The sequence below is a fragment of the Pelophylax lessonae genome (assembly GCF_965119305.1).
Source record: "Pelophylax lessonae genome assembly, chromosome: 3".
NCBI lineage: Eukaryota > Metazoa > Chordata > Amphibia > Anura > Ranidae > Pelophylax > Pelophylax lessonae.
The window spans coordinates 284,134,735-284,156,983 of record NC_138770.1 but is presented as its reverse complement, the minus strand read 5'-3'; the positions used below and the strand labels follow the sequence as shown (position 1 = coordinate 284,156,983).

The 22,249-nt window shown below is 43.5% G+C and overlaps 1 protein-coding gene across 5 annotated transcripts in view; it reads left to right on the top strand.

The window, feature by feature from the left end:
- MCF2L2 (MCF.2 cell line derived transforming sequence-like 2) overlaps nt 1-22,249 on the top strand; it is a 529,158-nt gene that overhangs the window by 122,901 nt on the left and 384,008 nt on the right. For 4 of the 5 annotated variants that reach the window (XM_082251880.1, XM_082251879.1, XM_082251877.1 and 1 more), the window contains one exon: nt 6,711-6,830. In XM_082251880.1, coding sequence (XP_082108006.1) covers nt 6,711-6,830 — 120 coding nt within the window. The remainder of the gene's footprint in view (nt 1-6,710; nt 6,831-22,249) is intronic. The other variant, XM_082251878.1, reaches the window with a different exon arrangement.

Sequence of the window (22,249 nt, the reverse complement as noted above, 5' to 3'; positions counted from 1 at the left end):
AGTCAGGGCCTGAGCTATTGTTTAACCACTTTGCGACCGCCAGCAGTACATATACTGCGGCAGGTCGGCTCTGTCCCGCGAAATGACGTAACTGTACGTCACTTTGCAGGACTGCTAGTGGGCGCGCGTGACCATTGGCCACAGGGGGAGCCAATCAGCAGGCCCGGTGGCTGCAATTGCCGCTGTGCACCTTCGATCGCTCCCTGTGGAGACAGAACCGTGGTCTGCCGTTGTAAACACATTTTTTTCATTCAGTGAAAACAACCCCACACAGTTAGAAAGCACCCCCTAGGGACACATTTAACCCTTTGATCACCCCTGGTGTTATCCCATTCCCTGCCAGTGTCATTAGTATAGTAACAGTGCATATTTTTAGCACTGATTACTGTAGTAATGTCACTGTTCCCCTCAAAAGTGACCAAAATGTCAGTTAGGTGTCCAATCTGTCCACCGCAATGTCGCAGTCCCGCTAAAAATCGCTAATTGCTGCCATTACTAGTAAAAATAAAATAAAAATGACATAAATCTTTCCCCTAGTTTGTAGACACGATAACTTTTGCACAAACCAATCAATATACACTTATTGGGATTTTTTTTTAACAAAAATATGTAGCAGAATACAAATTGGCCTAAAATGATGAAAAAATTTGATTTTAACATTTTTTTTATTGGGAATGTTATATGGCAGAAAGTAAAAAATATATATATTTTTTTTTTCAAAATTGGTGATCTTTTCATTTATAGCGCAAAAAATAATAATCGCCAAAAGAAAGCTCTATTTGTGGGGGGGAAAAAAACCATCAATTTTATTTGAGTACAGCGTCGCACCACAGCGCAATTGTCAGTTAAAGTAATGCAGAGTAATGCAGAAAATGGCCTGGTCATTAACCACTTCAGCCCCGGAAGGTTTTACCCCCTTCCTGACCAGGCCCTATTTTGCGATTTGGCATTGCGTTATTTTAATGGACAATTGCGCGTTCGTGCAACTATGTACCCAAATAAAATACGTCCTTTTTTCCCCCCAAATAGAGCTTTCTTTTGGTGGTATTTGATCACCTGTACGATTTTTATTTTTTGCGCTATAAACAAAAAAAGAGCGACAATTTTAAAAAATAAAACAATATTTTTCACATTCTGCTATATAACATTCTCAAAAAAAAATTTAAAATCACAATTTTTTAACGTTTTAGGGCAATTTGTTTTCTGCTACATATTTTTGGTAAAAAAAAAAGAAAAATCGCAATAAGCGTATTTTGATTGGTTTGCGCAAAAGTTATCGCGTCTCTTAAGTACGGGAAAGATTTATGTCATTTTTATTGGTTTTTTTTTTTACTTGTAATGACGGCAATCTGCAATTTTTTGCGGGATTGCGGCAGACAGATCGGACCCCAGATTGACATTTTTGACATTTTTGGGGTGACCAGTGACATTAATACAGTAATCAGTTCTAAAAATATGCACAGTTACTGTAATAATGACATTGGCAGGGAAGGGGTTAACATTATGGGTGATCAAGGGGTTAAATGTAAGTCTAGAGGAGTGAATCTAACTGTGGGGGGCGTGGCTTCTGAAATAGAAGGATCACATGGGCTCTCTAATTATTGCAGGGAGAAGAACGATCAGCTGTGTTCCTGAGAGTGAGCGCTGTACATGTACGGCGATTTGCCTGGGAGCGGCTGCCTGCCGCAGTACACCTGCAGTGGGCGGTCGTAAAGTGGTTAAGGGGGTAAAACCTTCTGGGGCTGAAGTGGTTAAAGTAACGCAGTGCTGTATCACAAAAAATGGCCTGGTCATTAAGGTGGTAAAACCTTCCGGGGCTAAAGTGGTTAAAGTGACGCAGTGCCGTATCGCAAACAATGGTCTGGTCATTAAGGGGGTAAAACCTTCCGGGGCTGAAGTGGTTAAAGTGACGCAGTGCCGTATCTCAAAAAATGGCCTGGTCATTAAGGGGGTAAAACCTTCCGGGGCTAAAGTCGTTAAAGTGACGCAGTGCCGTATCTCAAAAAAGGGCCTGGTCATTAAGGGGGTAAAACCTTCCGGGGCTAAAGTCGTTAAAGTGACGCAGTGCCATATCTCAAAATTGGCCTGGTCATTAAGGGGGTAAAACCTTCCGGGGCTAAAGTCGTTAAAGTGACGCAGTGCCGTATCTCAAAAAATGGCCTGGTCATTAAGGGGGTAAAACCTTCCAGGGATGAAGTCGTTAAAGTGATGCAGTGCTGTATCTCAAAAATTGGCCTGGTCATTAAGGGGGTAAAACCTTCCGGGGCTAAAGTCGTTAAAGTGACGCAGTGCCGTATCTAAAAATTGGCCTGGTCATTAAGGGGGTAAAACCGTCTGGGGCTAAAGTCGTTAAAGTGACGCAGTGCTGTATCTCAAAAAATGGCCTGGTCATTAAGGGGGTAAAACCTTTCTGGGCTGTAGTGGTTAAAGTAAGGCAGTAAACAAAGGAGGCTCTCGCGCTATTATGGAAAAGGGATGTTAAGGATGGAATAATAGAAAGAGGGAGGTTGCAGCTAGCACTGATAGTTTATCCTTAAACTACAAGCAGAATAGAGGTGTAGGGTAGTGCTGCGCTACCTCTTGCGTTATAAGTGGTGTATCTGATTAGAAATAACTGCAAAAAATAATTCTCTCTATTGGTCAGAAAGGCAATATATAGACAAATAAAATAAATATGCAGGTAAACAATGTACAGTGGGTACGGAAAGTATTCAGACCCCCTTAAATTTTTCACTCTTTGTTATATTGCAGCCATTTGCTAAAATCATTTAAGTTCATTCTTCTTCCTCATGAATGTACACATAGCACCCCATACTGACGGAAAAACACAGAATTGTTGACATTGTTGCAGATTTATTAAAAAAGAAAAACTGAAATATCACATGGTCCTAAGTATTCAGACCCTTTGCTGTTACACTCATATATTTAACTCAGGTGCTTTCCATTTCTTCTGATCATCCTTGAGATGGTTCTACACCTTCATTTGAGTCCAGCTGTGTTTGATTATACTGATTGGACTTGATTAGGAAATCCACACACCTGTCTATATAAGACCTTCCAGATCACAATGCATGTCAGAGCAAATGAGAATCATGAGGTCAAAGGAACTGCCTGAAGAGCTCAGAGACAGAATTGTGGCAAGGCACAGATCTGGCCAAGGTTACAAAAAGATTTCTGCTGCACTTAAGGTTCCTAAGAGCACAGTGGCCTCCATAATCCTCAAATGGAAGACGTTTGGGACGACCAGAACCCTTCCTAGAGCTGGCCGTCCGGCCAAACTGAGCTATCGGGGGAGAAGAGCCTTGGTGAGAGAGGTAAAGAAGAACCCAAAGATCACTGTGGCTGAGCTCCAGAGATGCAGTCAGGAGATGGGAGAAAGTTGTAGAAAGTCAACCATCACTGCAGCCCTCCACCAGTCGGGGCTTTATGGCAGAGTGGCCCGACGGAAGCCTATCCTCAGTGTAAGACACATGAAAGCCCGCATGGAGTTTGCTAAAAAACACCTGAAGGACTCCAAGATGGTGAGAAATAAGATTCTCTGGTCTGATGAGACCAAAATAGAACTTTTTGGCCTTAATTCTAAGCAGTATGTGTGGAGAAAACCAGGCACTGCTCATCACCTGTCCAATACAGTCCCAACAGTGAAGCATGGTGGTGGCAGCATCATGCTGTGGGGGTGTTTTTCAGCTGCAGGGAGAGGACGACTGGTTGCAATCGAGGGAAAGATGAATGCGGCCAAGTACAGGGATATCCTGGACAAAAACCTTCTCCAGAGTGCTCTGGACCTCAGACTGGGCCGAAGGTTTACCTTCCAACAAGACAATGACCCTAAGCACACAGCTAAAATAACGAAGGAGTGGCTTCACAACAACTCCGTGACTGTTCTTGAATGGCCCAGCCAGAGCCCTGACTTAAACCCAATTGAGCATCTCTGGAGAGACCTAAAAATGGCTGTCCACCAACGTTTACCATCCAACCTGACAGAACTGGAGAGGATATGCAAGGAGGAATGGCAGAGGATCCCCAAATCCAGGTGTGAAAGACTTGTTGCATCTTTCCCAAAAAGACTCCTGGCTGTATTAGATCAAAAGGGGGCTTCTAGTAAATACTGAGCAAAGGGTCTGAATACTTAGGACCATGTGATATTTCAGTTTTTCTTTTTTAATAAATCTGCAACAATGTCAACAATTCTGTGTTTTTCTGTCAGTATGGGGTGCTATGTGTACATTCATGAGGAAGAAGAATGAACCTAAATGATTTTAGCAAATGGCTGCAATATAACAAAGAGTGAAAAATTTAAGGGGGTCTGAATACTTTCCGTAACCCACTGTATACAATAAATAATCAATAAATATGGCAGTGCAAAGATAAAGTGCTATGGGTAGTGCAAAAACTGGTTGGCCAAAAAGTGTGTAGTGCTATGATTGCCCAAAGTGCCTAGTGCAAACGGATGTAGCGCTGGTACGAGGTAAAAATGATATAATACAAATATAAGTGCTGATAAGTACGTGTATAAAGTGACAGTGCTGATACTTATAAATTTGCAAAAAAATGAATTAATCTTAGCTGAAGAAAAAGTCCATAAGTACACATATTTCAGAGGTATTAATCATAAATACACCTTGTTACAATAAAGGCAGTGATGGTTAATAGATAAGTTCAAATAAAGTGCATAGTGTAGGTATCTTGGGAATGAAGAAAGCAAAACGCAGATCTCTTCACTTGTGATTTTGTGATAACGGTGCTTTGTGTTAAAACAAATGCTGGGTGCTGGTGGCAATAAATAAATCTGAGGTATATGTGAAGATGGGCGTTATCAGGTACCTCCAGATAGAAAGTGCAGGTAACGGTGTGGTTGGCGCCTCTCTCTCACCTAATATTATTATTATTGCTACCACACCTGAACCGTCAAGGACCTAAAAAGTAATCTGTCAAAGTTCAAGTATCATTTCAGGAGAATTTCCTCTAGCTCCATTAAAAGGGGTTTAAAGCTGAACTCCAGGCTGATGTTAAAAAAAAACAAATTAGTGCAATTATGTACTCTTTAAAATAATTATTGTAAGAACTTGAATCTGACTTTTAGTATAAAGGCCCGTACACACGTGCAGATTGTCGGCCGAAAAGCTTCAGCCGACGACCGATCGGCCGATTGTAGGCTTGTTAGTATGATGCTGCCGACAGCGCACTTTCGGCCGAACAGAATCTGTCGTGCAAGCATTAAAATTTTTGTATGCCGACACCAGAGCGGCCGATTGTTCGCCAGTCAATACAGAATTCGGCCGACAGACAGCAGATTTGCAAGACTGGGCATGCTCAGAAAAGAAAAAACACAGGGAAAGTTAACCATCACATGACATCACTTCTGCAGTCGGCTGTAGTCGGCGGACAAAATTCTTGTGCAGTCTTTTGCACTTTTCAACAGACACGACAGCCCGGGGACAAAAGACGGCCGATCGTTCGGCCGACGATCTGCACGTGTGTACGGGGCATAAGGCTCTTGTAATCCCCTGCACAACAGCACTCTGGGAGGTCTGGGGGAGGAAAAGGCAGATCCCTATGATAACCTTGCTCTGCTGCATACCCATGATGACAGGATAAAAGAACTGTGTATTTGTGTTTGCTCAGAGCTTAATTTTTACTCTTAAGCCTCGTACACACGCACCGATTGTTGGCTGACCGATCGGCCGTCTTTTGTCCATTGTTGTTGTGTTGGTTGGAATGTGCCTAGACTGCACAGGAATTTTTTCGGCCAACAACAATCAACTTCAGAAGTGATGTCATGTGCTGGTTTACTTTCCGTGTGTTTTTTCTTCTCTGAGCATGCCCAGTCTTGCTCATCAGATTTTTTTCTGCCGAAATCTGTACTGACTGAGGAACAATCGGCCGTTCTGCTGATGGCCAACAAAAATTTTATAGCCTGCACACCAGATTTTGTTCGGCCGAAAAGTCGCAGTCGGTTGTCGGAAGCATCATACTAACAAGCCGACAATCGGCCGATCGGACGTTGGCCGAAAATTCACGACCAACAATCGGTGCGTGTGTACGGGGCTTTAGGGCCAGTTCACACCACATGCAGTCTAGTGTGTTTTCTTTCTGCATCAAAAACACATGAAAAGTAGGTTATATGGTTTTCAATGGCATAGTTCACACCAGTGTGGTCAGTTCCAGGGCGTTCCAGTTCCAGAAAAAAAAAAAAAGGAGAACATGCTGCATTTTTCCTGTACTGGATGATACTGGAACAATGTAAAATGCATCAACAACTCACCAGACGCCACTACAGTGAAAAGAATTAAACAGGAAAAAAAAAAACATCTGGAATGCATCCGGGAAATACATCAAAAATGCACCGAAACACGTCAAAAACGCATTAAAAATGCACATGCAGAAACACATCCACAATGGATCTGGAGTGCGTTTTTGTGGTGTGAATCAGCCCATAATAAACTCAAGAAAAGCCAAAAAAAGTACATGAGGATCTCTGTGTGTTGCTGTTCCAGTTGTTAGCATACTATCTTCTTGTCTTCTCATCTGAACTTTTTGGTGTGTTACATGAACACTGCTTGAGAAGCTTTTCAATTTTTAGTGATGTTTATTAAAGGAATTTATAACCTAAAATAAATGAATTGCAGTCATATGAAGTAGTATAAGAAAAAAATATTATGTTAGCTGAAGAATGGCCATTATTTATATACAAATGTTATTTTCTCTAGGGGGCTTTTCCTGGGAACCTGCAGCTGGTGTTTGTTTTGCGGCCATCTCGGTTTATTCAAAGGGCCATTGCTGACATTGGCATTAAACTCTACAGAGATGACTTAAAAATGAAGGTACCGGTAAGCGTGTATTTTCATCTTGTGTTCCAATTCCTGCATGCGCTACTCCATCATAAAAATGTCTACCTTACATTTTTACATCAAGGACTTAAAGCATCAATATTTCATATCAGCGGTTCTATGGTCAGCAGGGAGAGTTGTACCCTCACGTCTGAAAACCTTCAGTTTAAATTGAAGGAGACAAGTTATAAATTGCTGGCTGAACAGCACTTGCAGCCAATCAGGGGCAGGCACTGTTTTCACAGGCAGTGGTGCCAGCTGTCACAATACAATAGCCACAGTGGGAGATCATTCCATCCACACTATTTAGCATGTATAAAGAAATCTGTTAGATTTTTTCTTAGTTCAGCCAGGCTGAAAAAAAAAAAAGAAATCGATGATTGTATGACCAGCTTAAGAGTTACATAAAAAAGTCCCAAGCAGCAGCAGGTAAATTTTTTCCTTGGAGGGTTTAAAAGCTTTATACAAAAGAAAAGGAAAAAACTTAGCGCAAGCCAATATCCTAAATGGTAGTGTTACTGAAAACATCACATTTCTCTATCATTCATTGTCAGACGCAGCTCTAATACTTCTTAGAGCATTGGGTTATGCTGCCCCCTGTAGGAGTAGTACTAGGCAGAAAAAAAGCAATTCCCCATGCCCACGGGGCTGTCCCTATAGGCATAACCCCACACACCCTGCTCCAGCAAAACAGTTTGTTTCTGCCTAGTGAAGCAGTAGGACCTAGGTTTCCAGCTGGGACTTCGGTCTCAGTTTTTTTTATTATTTTAAGAATATTTTGTTTTATTTATCTTTACTCCGTTTGCTAGTTAGTGTTCAGGGGGATCCTCCTGGTGATCTACAAGCAGTGGCAGCTGATTTTTCACACTGGATAATCTAAATCCTTAAGATCTCCCAGTCTGGCCTACGAGCGTGAACCGGTCATAGTCCCACACTAGGCCTCGCCACGACTGAGCCCCTTTTAGGATGGGGACGCGCTTGCTTCTCACTGGGTCATGACAACCTGGAACGCCCTGAGTCGCAGCGTGCCCCTCGGCTGGCAGCACCCCCACTTCGGGTGGAAGGTGGTCTGCCCGGAGCAGAGCCCACCCAGTCCATGGTATGGTGAATAAACGCAGCCCCTCCTTGTCCCTTGGTGGTCTTGGGGGGACTCTCCTTGGGATAATGGGACCTGGACTTCCTAAAAGATCCCCCTGGCCTGTCAGGATACCCGGCCCTGTGCTCCGTCCCCCTCTCCCATCCCCTGGGGGGCACTATAGCTGGGGCGCCTGATATCCTTGTAGCTCCCTTGTGGCCTTCATATTGGGGGTCCCTGACTGTATGGCGTGCCGTGGACGCCGCCATCTTTAGTGTGGGCAATATAACATTTATTTTCTATTGACTTCTATAGGGCAGCCATTTTCCCTGTGCTTCCCATTGATTTGCATTGGCAGACATTTTTGTGTAGCCCTATGGAGCTACACAGGCAGTATGACCTTTCACATACCAAGCTGATGTCATATCCATTTCTCTCACTTTTCTGTTGCGCAGTTTGATTCAGGAGGGTTTTTTCTGAAGGTGGCAAAGTACTGGGGTCTCTGTGGGGATATCCTTGCGCACTTTGCTATCTGTATATATTTAAGGGGGACTCCGCAGACCGCGGTGATCGGCGGTGGGGCCTGTGATTGGCGCTTATAAAGTGACAGTACTCCATAATAATGAAACCGAAAAAAAAAGGAGTCCCAGGTAGTGATTTTCACCTCAGACCCCCTTAGTGTGACTACCGCACCTCCCGGATCGCAGTCGCTGGCCACGATTTCAGCAGCACTGGAAAGCCTGGTGACCAAGGTCGATTTTGTTATGAAAAAGGTTACTAGCCGAAAACGGCCGCTGCCTTCACCATCATTGGTGGGGTCTTCTGATTCAGAGACTTGGATGGTCGCCACCCCTACCTGAGGGGTCGCTGTCCTCACAATCGGATGGTAAAGAGGACCTGTCTTCTTCAGCTGCAGTGCAGGAACGCGCTTTGGTGGAAGCCCTTATTGTTTCAGTAAGGGAAACTTTATAAATGGCAGATGAGCCCACGCTGGCAGGGACACGGGTGTCTTTTGGCTCCCGCAAGACCCAAAAAGTGGGCAAGGTTTTTCATGATATTGTCAATGACCAATGGCGGCGCATCAAGCACGTGCTAGTAGTGCCTAAGCGCTTTTAATGCCGTTTTCCTTTTGCTGAGATGGTTTCCAACCGTTGGACGGGACCGCCTAAGGTGAATCATCCTGTTTCCAGGTTGAACAAATCTGCTATAGTGCCTGTGGAAGATTCCCCGGTTTTTACAGATCCGGTGGACAGGTGGGTGGAATCCCTTTCCCACTATCTTTATGTGTTGGCGGGTTCTAGCCTGAAACTGTTTCTTGTGTGTGTTTTGGTATCACAGACGGTTATGGAATAGGTGAAGTTTCTGAAACCTGACATAGTTCCCCTGGAGCTGATGGAACTTATGGACCAGATGGCCCAGGCCCTGGAGTTCCTGTGTGCTGCGTTTTTGGATGCAGCTCCCCTGGTGGCCAGAGCGTCGACTGTGGGGATTGCCTTAAAATGCATGGTTTGGCTGAAGAGCTGGTCGGCAGACCAGGCTTCCAAGAAGGCCTTAACAGATCTTCCTTTTCTGTGAGAGCAATTATTTGGCGACTCACTGGATGAATTGATGAAGGTCTAACTGGTGGGAAGAGTACTCTTCTTCCTCAATCTTCCAAAGGTAAAGCACACCATAATAAGCCGGGGCCTTCCTTCACGGCTCATAGACGTTTTTTTCGTGCCTCCGTGGCGCAAGAAAAAGGTAAGCTGTTCAGAGCTTCTGGAGGGACTAAGAAGCCCTGGGGCAAGACCAGTTAGTCCAGTTCTGCAGACATGTCCTCTTCACTTGTTTCTGGGGTGGCGGGACGTCTGCGCTTCTTTTGGGAACCCCGGACTTCTTTCATTCAAGACAAATGGGTTCACAAACTGATTCGTTCCGTGTACAAGATCAAATTTCGGTCCTGGCCGGCGGACAGGTTCTTTCAGTCAAATCTTTGCCTGTCTCCGGATCGTTTGAAGGATCTCTGGGAGGCTGTGCAGGATCTTTTTGCTTAAGGAGTGATTGTGCCGGTTCCTTCCCAGGAACGCTTTAAAGGTTTCTATTAAAAAAAGTGCAATGGTCTGGTTCCCACCAAAACACTCCTCCATCCCAAAATACATATACAAACAAGAAAGATTGGCCCGCGGGACTTTGTATGAGGTACATGTTGGTGGCTGGAGAACAATGAAGTACACAATCGATGAATAAAGCAATATTTGATTTTATTGTATAGTATACACAGGTTGTAAAGATAAAAATAGTAACGTGCTCAATGGCACATGATGTAGCTCAATGGCTATAATGTGGATGATATACAACACAGGCAATATTACATCACATATTGGCAAACATCTTGGTGTAACCACTCAGTTTCAAACATAACATGACTGGTGTACTGAGATGACATAACAGTAGAATATATAACATCGTGATCTGACGCGTTTCGGGAGCAACATCTCCCTTCTTCAGAGATCAATATATTCAAGGCATATCTATGAAAGAACAATGTTGTTGAGGTATACAGTAATACTGAGATTTTTGAATAAAAAGATTCAATCAAATAGTGAGAACTCAATGGAGTACTAAATACTCACAAATAAATGAAACTTAAATAGAGAAATTGGACTCCTGTGTGGCAGTGGCGTGTCATGTCTGACCCGGGAGCTGAAGGGTCCCAATATAATGGCAACCAGAGAAGGGGGTCCATGGTAGGTAGGTGATGAATATACAAATGAGAGGAAGCACCTTCCAACCTGTCATATATAAAAGTAGAAATAGTAGTGCGAAAGTAGCATGATGCTACCAATTGTATTGGTATACATAATGTATATAAGGTAGGAAGGGCTGATGTGAAAAAAAATAGAGATCCCAAATTGGTGGGGCGAGAGTGAGCTGGAGAGAGGAAAAAACCATAAAGTGAATGGGGAAGGAAAAGTGAGTGTGTGTCAAGGCTAAGTCCAGGATGGGAAAAAAGAGTGCAGTAAGATCATGGGTGGAAGTGTGGAAATGCTAGCCCAAGGAAAGTGAGTAGGAAGAGAAGGTAAACCAGAAAAGGAATAGTGGGGAAATGGTCCGGTGACTAACCTACCAAGTGGATCTGACGCTGGCAGCAAAGATGGGACCCTAGCGTCATGCGACGGGTAAGAGGAGATCAAACGGAGCTGCGGCATCTGTGATCTCGTGGAGGAGAGGAACGCTGGAGGCGGACCTCTCCGTCCCGTTGATGTAAAGGCACGCAGACAGCGCGTTGACGTCAGTGAGAGCACTGACGCATAACGCTGGGAGTGCGGCATGACGCCGATGTAACTGAGTGGTTACACCAAGATGTTTGCCAATATGTGATGTAATATTGCCTGTGTTGCATATAATCCACATTATAGCCATTGAGCTACATCATGTGGCATTGAGCACATGTTACTATTTTTATCTTTACAACCTGTGTATACTATGCAATAAAATCAAATATTGCTTTATTCATCGATTGTGTACTTCATTGTTCTCCAGCCACCAACACGTACCTCATACAAAGTCCCGCGGGCCAATCATTCTTGTTTGTCAAGGTTTATATTCAAACCTGTTCATGGTGCCCAGAAAGGAGGGCAAGGTGTGTCCAATCCTGGACCTCAAGGTTCTGAACCGCTTTGTGCGGGTCCAGAAGTTTTGAATGGACTCCATTCAGTCGGCGGTGGCATCTTTGAATCAGGGGGATTTTCTGGCCTCCATCGATATCAAAGATGCATATTTGCACGTCCCCATCATCGAGGGACACCAGCGATTCCTCTGCTTTGCACCAAGAGTGTCCCGGCGGCCAAGGAGGTGGCCGAGATTCTGGTATGGGCGGAAGACAATGTTCCGGGTCTTTCCGCAGTCCATATTCCGGGTGTGGAGAATTAGTAAGCGGATTACCTGAGTCGTCAGGTGCTGGATCAAGGGGAATGGTCCCTTCATCTGGAGGGGTTTCATCTCCTGTATGTCCAGTTGGGGACTCCGGAGGTGGATCTGTTTGCGTCTCGCCTCAACAGAAAAGTCCAGAGGTTTGTGGCCAGGTCTCAGGATCCTCTGGGCGACACCACAGACGCTTTGGTGGCTCCTTGGAGCCAGTATTGGCTAATTTATGCCTTCCCTCCGCTCAGACTCCTTACATATAGTTACATAATTTGTGAGGTTGAAAAAAGACATCAGTCCATCTAGTTCAACCTATGATGTATGTGTGTGTGTTAGTACATTGTATAACCCTGTATATTGCGGTCTTTAAGGTGCCCATCTAATAGTTTTTTGAAACTATCGATGCTCCCTGCTGATACGACTGCTTGTGGAAACGAATTCCAAATCCTTACTGCTCTGACAGTGAAGAACCCCTTACATATTTTAAGGTTAAACCGTTTTTCCTCTAGTTTTAGTGAGTGGCCACGTGTCTTATTGTATTTCCTTTCTCTAAAAAGTTTGTTCCTTATGCTAGGGTCCTCACCAGTACAGTATTTGTATATTGATATCATATCTCCCCTCAAGCGTCTCTTCTCCAGAGAGAATAAGTTCAATGCTTGTAGTCTTTCCTCATAGCCGATGCCCTCCATTCCCCTAATTATTTTTGTTGCCCTTCTCTGGACTCTCTCCAGTTCCAGCACATCCTTATTGAGGACTGGTGCCCAGAACTGGACAGCATACTCCAGATGTGGCCGGGCCAGAGTCTTGTAGAGTGGGAGAATAATCTCTTTATTTCTGGAGTGAATACCCTTTTTTATACATGCCAGTATTCTGTTGGCTTTGCTTGCAGCGGCTTGGCATTGCATGCCACTGCCAAGCCTGTTGTCCACTAGGACCCCCAGGTCCTTTTCCATCTTAGATTCACCCAGAGGTTTCCCCCCTATACAAATTAAAAGGACAGAAAAAAGTGGGGCTTTGCGGGCCAGTGGGAGGAGAAGGATCAAACCAAAACCAACATACAGTGGGTACGGAAAGTATTCAGACCCCCTTACATTTTTCACTCTTTGTTATATTGCAGCCATTTGCTAAAATCATTTTAAGTTCATTCTTCTTCCTCATGAATGTACACATAGCACCCCATACTGACAGAAAAACACAGAATTGTTGACATTGTTGCAGATTTATTAAAAAAGAAAAACTGAAATATCACATGGTCCTAAGTATTCAGACCATTTGCTCAGTATTTAGTAGAAGCCCCCTTTTGATCTAATACAGCCAGGAGTCTTTTTGGGAAAGATGCAACAAGTCTTTCATACCTGGATTTGGGGATCCTCTGCCATTCCTCCTTGCAGATCCTCTCAAGTTCTGTCAGGTTGGATGGTAAACGTTGGTGGACAGCCATTTTTAGGTCTCTCCAGAGATGCTCAATTGGGTTTAAGTCAGGGCTCTGGCTGGGCCATTCAAGAACAGTCACGGAGTTGTTGTGAAGCCACTCCTTCGTTATTTTAGCTGTGTGCTTAGGGTCATTGTCTTGTTGGAAGGTAAACCTTCGGCCCAGTCTGAAGTCCAGAGCACTCTGGAGAAGGTTTTTGTCCAGGATATCCCTGTACTTGGCCGCATTCATCTTTCCCTCGATTGCAACCAGTCGTCCTGTCCCTGCAGCTGAAAAACACCCCCACAGCATGATGCTGCCATCACCATGCTTCACTGTGTGGACTGTATTGGACAGGTGATGAGCAGTGCCTGGTTTTCTCCACACATACCCCTTAGAATTAATGCCAAAAAGTTCTATTTTGGTCTCATCAGACCAGAGAATCTTATTTCTCACCATCTTTGAGTCCTTCAGGTGTTTTTTAGCAAACTCCATGCGGGCTTTCATGTGTCTTACACTGAGGAGAGGCTTCCGTCGGGCCACTCTGCCATAAAGCCCCGACTGGTGGAGGGCTGCAGTGATGGTTGACTTTCTACAACTTTCTCCCATCTCCTGACTGCATCTCTGGAGCTCAGCCACAGTGATCTTTGGGTTCTTCTTTACCTTTCTCACCAAGGCTCTTCTCCCCCGATAGCTCAGTTTGGCCGGACGGCCAGCTCTAGGAAGGGTTCTGGTCGTCCCAAACATCTTCCATTTGAGGATTATGGAGGCCACTGTGCTCTTAGGAACCTTAAGTGCAGCAGAAATCTTTTTGTAACCTTGGCCAGATCTGTGCCTTGCCACAATTCTGTCTCTGAGCTCTTCAGGCAGTTCCTTTGACCTCATGATTCTCATTTGCTCTGACATGCATTGTGATCTGGAAGGTCTTATATAGACAGGTGTGTGGCTTTCCTAATCAAGTCCAATCAGTATAATCAAACACAGCTGGACTCAAATGAAGGTGTAGAACCATCTCAAGGATGATCAGAAGAAATGGAAAGCACCTGAGTTAAATATATGAGTGTCACAGCAAAGGGTCTGAATACTTAGGACCATGTGATATTTCAGTTTTTCTTTTTTAATAAATCTGCAACAATGTCAACAATTCTGTGTTTTTCTGTCAGTATGGGGTGCTATGTGTACATTCATGAGGAAGAAGAATGAACTTAAATGATTTTAGCAAATGGCTGCAATATAACAAAGAGTGAAAAATTTAAGGGGGTCTGAATACTTTCCGTACCCACTGTATAAAACAATTTACATTTTATTGGATTTACAAGTAAAAAACATGGGCGATCACGCACATGTTGACAAAGACCAAACACATAGAAAAAGTTAGGATATAAAAACAATTAATAGGGGTCATTAGGGTAGAATTATGGCAGGCTCAGCGACGTGGGTTATACTAACGGACCATTTATGCTTCGGTACATGTTAGTATCCCCGCCTCCCTATAATAGGATGCTGTGACGTCTTGTTGTACCTGCCTGAAGCCAGTCATATACTATATATAGGCTGTAATCAACGCATACCCCTTTATGCATATACACACAAAAAACGATTCTATCCGATTTGCCTGAGTGAGGAGGTGACTGAAATTGGACATATGAAGTGTCGCCATCAGAGTGTTGATCAGTGGACCCTCTGGATTCTTGGACGTAGCAGTGAATGCCCCACTACTCGGCTATAATTGGATTATTACCCTGTATAGTACATAAAGTGGTCTTCCGACATTGACTGAGATGCTGGATATCCACATATATATTTGAGAACAGTTATGAATTTTGGCTGCTATATATGAGTATTAAGTCATTGATGTTTCTGTCCTGCGTCTTTGCCGCAGTCTGCCATCTCCTGAGTCATTAAAAAGGAAATACCGGTCTGTCATGGTCTCTCTGGTCCTGAGGAAGCCTTGAGCGAAACGCATCGGCTTGCTGGGGACCTACATTGACCGCATTCCATCTGAGACCTACTCTCCATCCTACACAGGCTTTTGGTTTCCCCCTTCGGGATGTATTTCTACCCTAATGACCCCTATTAATTGTTTTTATATCCTAACGTTTTCTATGTGTTTTGTCTTTGTCAACATGTGCGTGATCACCCATGTTTTTTACTTGTAAATCCAATAAAATGTATATTGTTTTATATATTGGTTTTGGTTTGATACTTCTCCTCCCACTGGCCAGCAAAGCCCCACTTTTTTCTGTCCTTTTAATTTGTATAACAATTAGGGGTAAGGGCCCTATCACACGGTTTCTTTTTTTAATGTTTCCCCCCTAGTGAGTAGCTTGCTTTCGTGTTTCTGACGCCCAAGTGCATTACTTTACATTTTTCAACATTAAACCTCATCTGCCATGTAGTTGCCCACCCCATTATTTTGTTCAGGTCCGCTTGTAAGGTTTCCACATCCTGCATAGAAGATATTGGCATGCTTAGTTTAGTATCATCTGCAAATACCGAGATTGTGCTAGATATCCCCTCCTCTAGATCATTTATGAATAAATTAAACAAGATTGGTCCCAGGACAGAACCTTGGGGAACCCCACTTTCCACACCCACCCAATCCGAGTACTCCCCATTTATCACCACCCTCTGGACTCTCCCCTGGAGCCAGTTCTCTATCCAGTTTCTCACCCTGCCGAGGTTCCTTTGCAGAGTGGCGGTGAAAGGAATTCCGGTAATTCTGGTTTCCCCAGACTGGCCTCATCGGTCTTGGTACACAGACCTTGTAAAAATGGTTGTCGATCCTCTGCAGGAAGATCTGCTGTCCCAGGGACCGATCTTCCATACTGCTTTACAGTTGCTGGCTTTAACGGCATGGCTACTGAAAGCGAGGTGTTGAGGGATAGAGGCCTTTCTGACTCAGTGATTCCTACACTTTTGAAGGCCAGGAAGTCAACATCCAGGAAGATCTATCATCATACGTGGAAATCGTACATTTCATGGTGTGAATCGCTGCAGCTGCACCCTCGCTTGTTTTCTATAGCTAGGGTTTTGGCCTTTTTACAAAAAGGGGTTGAACAGCGGTTGGCTTTGGGTACTATCAACTTCCAATGTCCCTTGGCTGCTAATGCCCCGATTCACAGTTTTATTCAGGGGGTGCGTCATCTGGCTCCCACCACGGAGATCCCCGTTGCCTCCGTGGGATCTCAATTTGGTTTTGTCTGTTCTTCAAAAGCCTCTTTTTGAGACCATTGGGGAAATTTCTATGCTTTCTTTATCCAAGAAGGTTGCCTTTCTGGTGGCAATTACTTCTGCCCGCAGAGTTTCTGAGTTGGCGGCTCTGTCCTGCGGTTCACCATATTTGGTGGTTCATAGAGATAAAATGGTACTCCGACCTAATCCGTCTTTTCTTCCTAAGGTGGTGTCGGATTTTCATCTCAGTGAAGACATTGCGTTGCCTTCCCCTTGTCCTAAGCCTAAGCATCCCAAGGAAATTACCTTGCACTCTCTAGATGTGATTTGGGCGATAAGGGTTTATCTGAAGGTAAATGAGTCTTTTAGAAAATCGGACTCTCTCTTTGTTCTTACCAAAGGTCCTCGGAAAGGTTTGGCTGCGTCTGCTGCGACCATATCCAGATGGATCAGGCAGACGGTTGATCAGGCTTATTCACTGAAGGGTCAGGTTCCTCCTTTCCCTGTGAAGGCGCATTCGACTACAGCGCTAAGTGCCTCTTGGGCTTTTTGCCATCAGGCCTCAGTAGTGCAAGTTTGTAAAACAGCGTCTTACAAAATTCTACAAGGTAGATTTGTTGGCATCTTCAGATGCTTCCCTTGGCCGCAAGGTTTGGTTTGGTTAAATAGTATAGAAGCATCTAAACCTATGCACCATAGCAGAGTTGGTCTTATTCCACAAAATGCATTAACTACTTCTGGACCGGAAGGATTTACCCCCTTAATGACCAGGCCATTTTTTGCGATACAGCACTGCGCTACTTTAACTGACAATTGCGCAGTCATGTGACCCTATACCCAAATAACATTGATGCCTTTTTTTTCCCCACAAATAGAGCTTTCTTTTGGTGATATGTGATCACCTCTGCGATTTTTATTGTTTGCGCTATAAACAAAAAGAGACACAATTCTGAAAAAAATAAATAATATTTTTTTACTTTCTGCTATAAAACATTCCCAATAAAAAAAAATTAAAAATCAAATTTTTTCCTCATTTTAGGCCATCTTGTAATCTGCTACAAATTTTTTTGGTAAAAAAATCCCAAAAAGTGTATATTGATTGGTTTGCGCAAAATGTATCGCGTCTACAAACTAGGGGAAAGATTTATGTCATTTTCATTTATTTATTTTTACTAGTATTGGCAGCAATCAGCGATTTTTAGCGGGACTGTGACATTGCGGTAGACAGATCGAAAACCTAACTGACATTTTTGACACTTTTGGGGGGACTAGTGACAATACTACAGTAATCAGTGCTAAAAATATGCACTGTTACTGTAATAATGACATTGGCTGGGAAGGGGTTAACACCATGGGCGATCAAAGGGTTAAATGTGTCCCTAGGGAGTGCTTTTCTAACTGTGGGGGGATAGGCTTGCTGCATGAACATAGAGACCGGTGTTCCTAAATGAACATTGTACCCCTACTTATTTACCAAAAATAAATAAAAAGACAGAAACTGTTTTTGACAATTCCTTTATTAAAAAACAAACAAAAATAATGTCCACTGGGGTAGATCCATCATCAATCGCCATGCCTGCTGCCACCACTGAACCGAAATAAGAAAAAAAAAGCTCCCCCCGTCTGACAGTTCTTAAATAGCTAAGGAGCGAGGCCACCCAGTGACATCACCTGGTAACACTGCCCCTTTGTGACCTCACAAACCCAGCAAGCACTAGTCAATGACATCACAGGGGGCGGTGCTTTTTCTTATGGTCAACAGTGGTGGCGGGTGTTACGATTGACGATGGATCTACTCCGGGGCACATTGTTTTTGTTATTTTAATAAAGGAATTACAAACTGTCTCTATCTTTTTATTTATTTTTGACACTTTTCTTTTAGTAAATGAGTAGGGGTACAATGTACCCCATACTCATTCACAGGGGGGGGGGGGGGCTGGGATCTGGGTGCCCCAGGTTCTGATAAGCCCCAACATGGGCACAAGGTGCTTTGTGGTGGGGTTGGGCAGAGCATCACATCCTGTCCTGAGCTCATAAACGAGTCCAACAGGTTTGTTAGCATATTAATAGGGGAACTCAGCTTCCAAAAACAACACTTGCAACCAAAATTCATATATCTTTGCTAAGAAAAATCACTAAAATAGCCATAGCAACATACCCCTTACATTGATGGTTAGTAAAAATGTGTTCCCTTCCATAGTTGCTTTGCAATGAAGGGCACGCTTAGCGCCTGATTTATTCTTAGGCTTAATCTTAGTCTTAGGCTTGTGTCGATGGGTAAATGCAGCCTGCTTTTGTCACAATTCTTTACCAGTACAATTGACCTTAGTCTGACCTGAATTTGTATCCTGTGTAGACAGATATAGACTGGCAAGCAGCTCTGACTCAAAGAAAAGCCACAGGCTCTTACATTGGTGGCCAGTCTAGTGCTCCCTTACACTGGAATTCAGTGACGAAGCACACCCATAGATTCATTGTCACTGTCGTGCCCCCATACAATGATGGCCAGTGAAGAAAGTTTCCCTTTTGTCGTCAATGTAGTGTCCTTCATTCCTGGGCTTCTCCATTAGCTCCTAGTGCAATAAAACGCACCCAGTGCAAAGAAGCACTGGCTGAAGGTATGGCGGTATTCAGGCTTTTTTTTTTTTTTTTGCCTCTGCATTACACAAGCCAGCATTTGTCATCACAAAAAAATCTGGTACTACCACAGGGTCTATCCATCTCTGTTAGCACGCACCAGAAGCCCTGTAGACAGGGGAGGAAATGTGCTGGATCAATCTGTACTCTCTCACAGTTTCAGTAAATGTTTCTATTCTTCCACCAAGAGCTGTATTATTTGGAACACTGGGCGCTCCTTCCTTCTCATTCAAGCATTATTTCTAGTAAAGCAACAGCTCCATCATATGAGTAATGCTGGCCATACACTGTATGAAAAATTGGCTGAAATTTGGTCATTTGGACAGCTCCTTCTCTTTTCGGCAAGTTAATGGGCACAAATCAGTAATCGGTTGTGAAGTTTCCGAGATAAAAATGTGAAGGACAAGTTTGCAAATTTTCTGTCGAACGAACGATAAATTGAAAGGTAATTGTGTTTCTTGTCCAAACTGTTTGCACTAGGTATATGTAAAAAAAACTAACCAAAAACGGATTTGTTTATATCCATTAAACAATTTTTCAGTCATTACATGATGGCACTATCGTTCGCTCTCACGGCTGAGTGTTCGTTTTTCGAAAATGAGTTTGAACAATTTTTCGTATATTGTATGGCCAGCATAAGGTAGCAGCCCAAACGTGCAAAGAGATTAGCACCACCACTTACCTGCGCAATCACCCAATACCTATCAGTTACCATCTGAACCATTCCAGCACGGTCTTTAGCCCAAATCGGTAAAACTAAATGACAATGGTAATTATATAAAAGCAAATAATATTTACAGCAATTTTATATGGAAAATTTAATGAAGCTGGGATTCGTTATCCACAGAATATCTAGGCACATAAGGCTTGGTGCTCTTTGAAAAAAGATCATATACTGTGGGGTATATGATGAAAGAGATGAGGAAATCCTCCAACCCGACGCGTTTCAGGCGAGTGTGCCTTTCTTCCTTTTTGGAAGTGTGATTGCCGCTAAAGTCCCACCCCTAGGGGGAACCCTTTCCTGTTTTGTTACAGTATTTTTGGGATGTTGGCAACCTACTTCCAGGGTTTCCTATAACTGGGGACACATTACTCACTTATAGAAATTAGGTAGCACAATCAAACAGATGCTTCTTAGCTTAAAGCACTTTTTTCTGGAATTAATTATACAAACTATTCAGTATTTCCAAGGTTGTGATGTTTCCCCATTATACTGCGCTTTGCAAGGAGTTAACAAAAGGCAGAGCCAGCTGGGCTGGTTTACTAAAGGAATCTTTACTCAAAACGTTTTTGAATACATTTTACTTCAGTTATCCAATCTTGCAATTCCCTGTTTAAGTAAATACAGCTACAGTTTATTGACTGAAGAGCCTCGACTAGTAATCAGATAAAATGGTATGTGGGATAATGCTAATTTTTGGGTTCCCATATTAATAACATGTCTATCATATGGCTCATGTGGATAAAAACTATGTAACATACAGTAGTCACTGCTACAAACCAGTTCATACAGTTGATCTATGTACATTAATATCAGCACTTTTTAATAAGGGGTATAACATTTGGCAATTCATAAACTGTGGCTACAATGGGGGGATTCTATAAAACATTTTTACCACTTTTCTAGTGGTATGCCCTTTAAAAGGTCTTGTGTTGGATTCAAAAAGCTCTGCTGCCATTTTCAGTACCTTTACCAAAATGTGTGACAAATTCAGATATTTAATAGCCACTTTAAATGCCACTTTTAGAAAACTTCCTATGAAATACTTACCGTAATTTTCCGTTCCTGATGGACTCCATGGCAGCAGTGGGCTCCCGTTGTCTCTTTTTTAGAATCAGCCACTAGCCGAATTTTGAGGAGCAGCTGCCCTCTGTTTTGGGACAGTAGGAGAAGTAACTTGCTTTGATAAAGACCTTAACAACCAATAGGATCTTTAAAACACACAGGGTGATGTTGAAAACCCGAATGGTAGACAAGCAAGCTGGAGTTGGTCTTGACCTACGGCGAACTAAGGAACTTGCGGAAGTCTTCTACAATGCGCACATGAAAGTAAGTATATTTAGGTCTATTGGAAATGAGCCAGTCACCTGGCTGGACCCCCAATGAATCAGGGACAATGTTTCTATCTTGAACTGCTCCTTTCGATGAAAATTGGTTTAGGTGTGCAAGGTCGAAAATCGGCCTTTCGCAAGCCGCTTCTCTTCATGACCATAAAGTGGCAGGTTTTCAGGGCGAGTACATGCCCTGAAATCTCTTGCATCCTGGGACTGGCATAGCAGCACTTTGCGACATCAATAACTTTACGTAATACAAGCGTATATGCTTCATTTTACCTCAGAGTGGGGCAAAATCCATGGAAATTAATCCGAGATAAGGAGGACTTCTGATGGACCATGCGTGTCCTGAAAAGAGCGCTTTAATGTTCCTATAGTCTGAGGCTCAAACTCCGTAGCTTCTTGGATACCCGAGGTCAAGCTTTTAGCATTTTTCTGAGGGGATATCTGGCCTCTTCACCGGCTCTTCCTAAAATCCAGACCTGTTCTGTAAAATTGTGCGACCCTTGTACGCTCTGAACTTTGTCCTCTAGACTGTGTCGTCTTACGGCCTAGCAGGTGCCGGTCCTGGGGCAAGACCCAACTTGCCAACTGTTGCCCGAGTTAATGATGCTGTTATGCTTGCCAAAAGATGAAGCTCCCTCAAAGGGATCTTACACTAGGCCTATTAGAGGTGGGATAAGCAAGCCAAGGCCCCAGCCATAGCACTTACTTTGCTGTAACTAACGGGAGCAAAATCCATGCTACTATGCCGATGATGTCAATTGTAGCCTCACCATGGAAACCGACACCAGCTCCGGCTCCTGAGCTACCGAGTTTCTGAAAACCCTCTTGAATACTGCATCTACATTCTCCTTCTACATTTCCATCACTTTAAACATGGCCACAAGAGCTCAGGCTGACTTTCAGGCCATTCACTGTATCTTCCAAGGAAGAGCGACATACTTGCTTGCCTCATCAAAGGCCTCAACAAGAGATGCAGCCTTTAGATACTTCACATCCTTATCTTTGAATAGATAGAGCTTGGCCATCTTGCCCAAAAGGGTGGTATATCTTGTGACCTTGCTCCACTCATCCAAAATGATGTCCCTTATTTCCATTAGGTATGGGAAATTAGAACGCTCTCTCTAGAGGTGCTTAAAGAACTTCCTTTTGCTTTGCAGG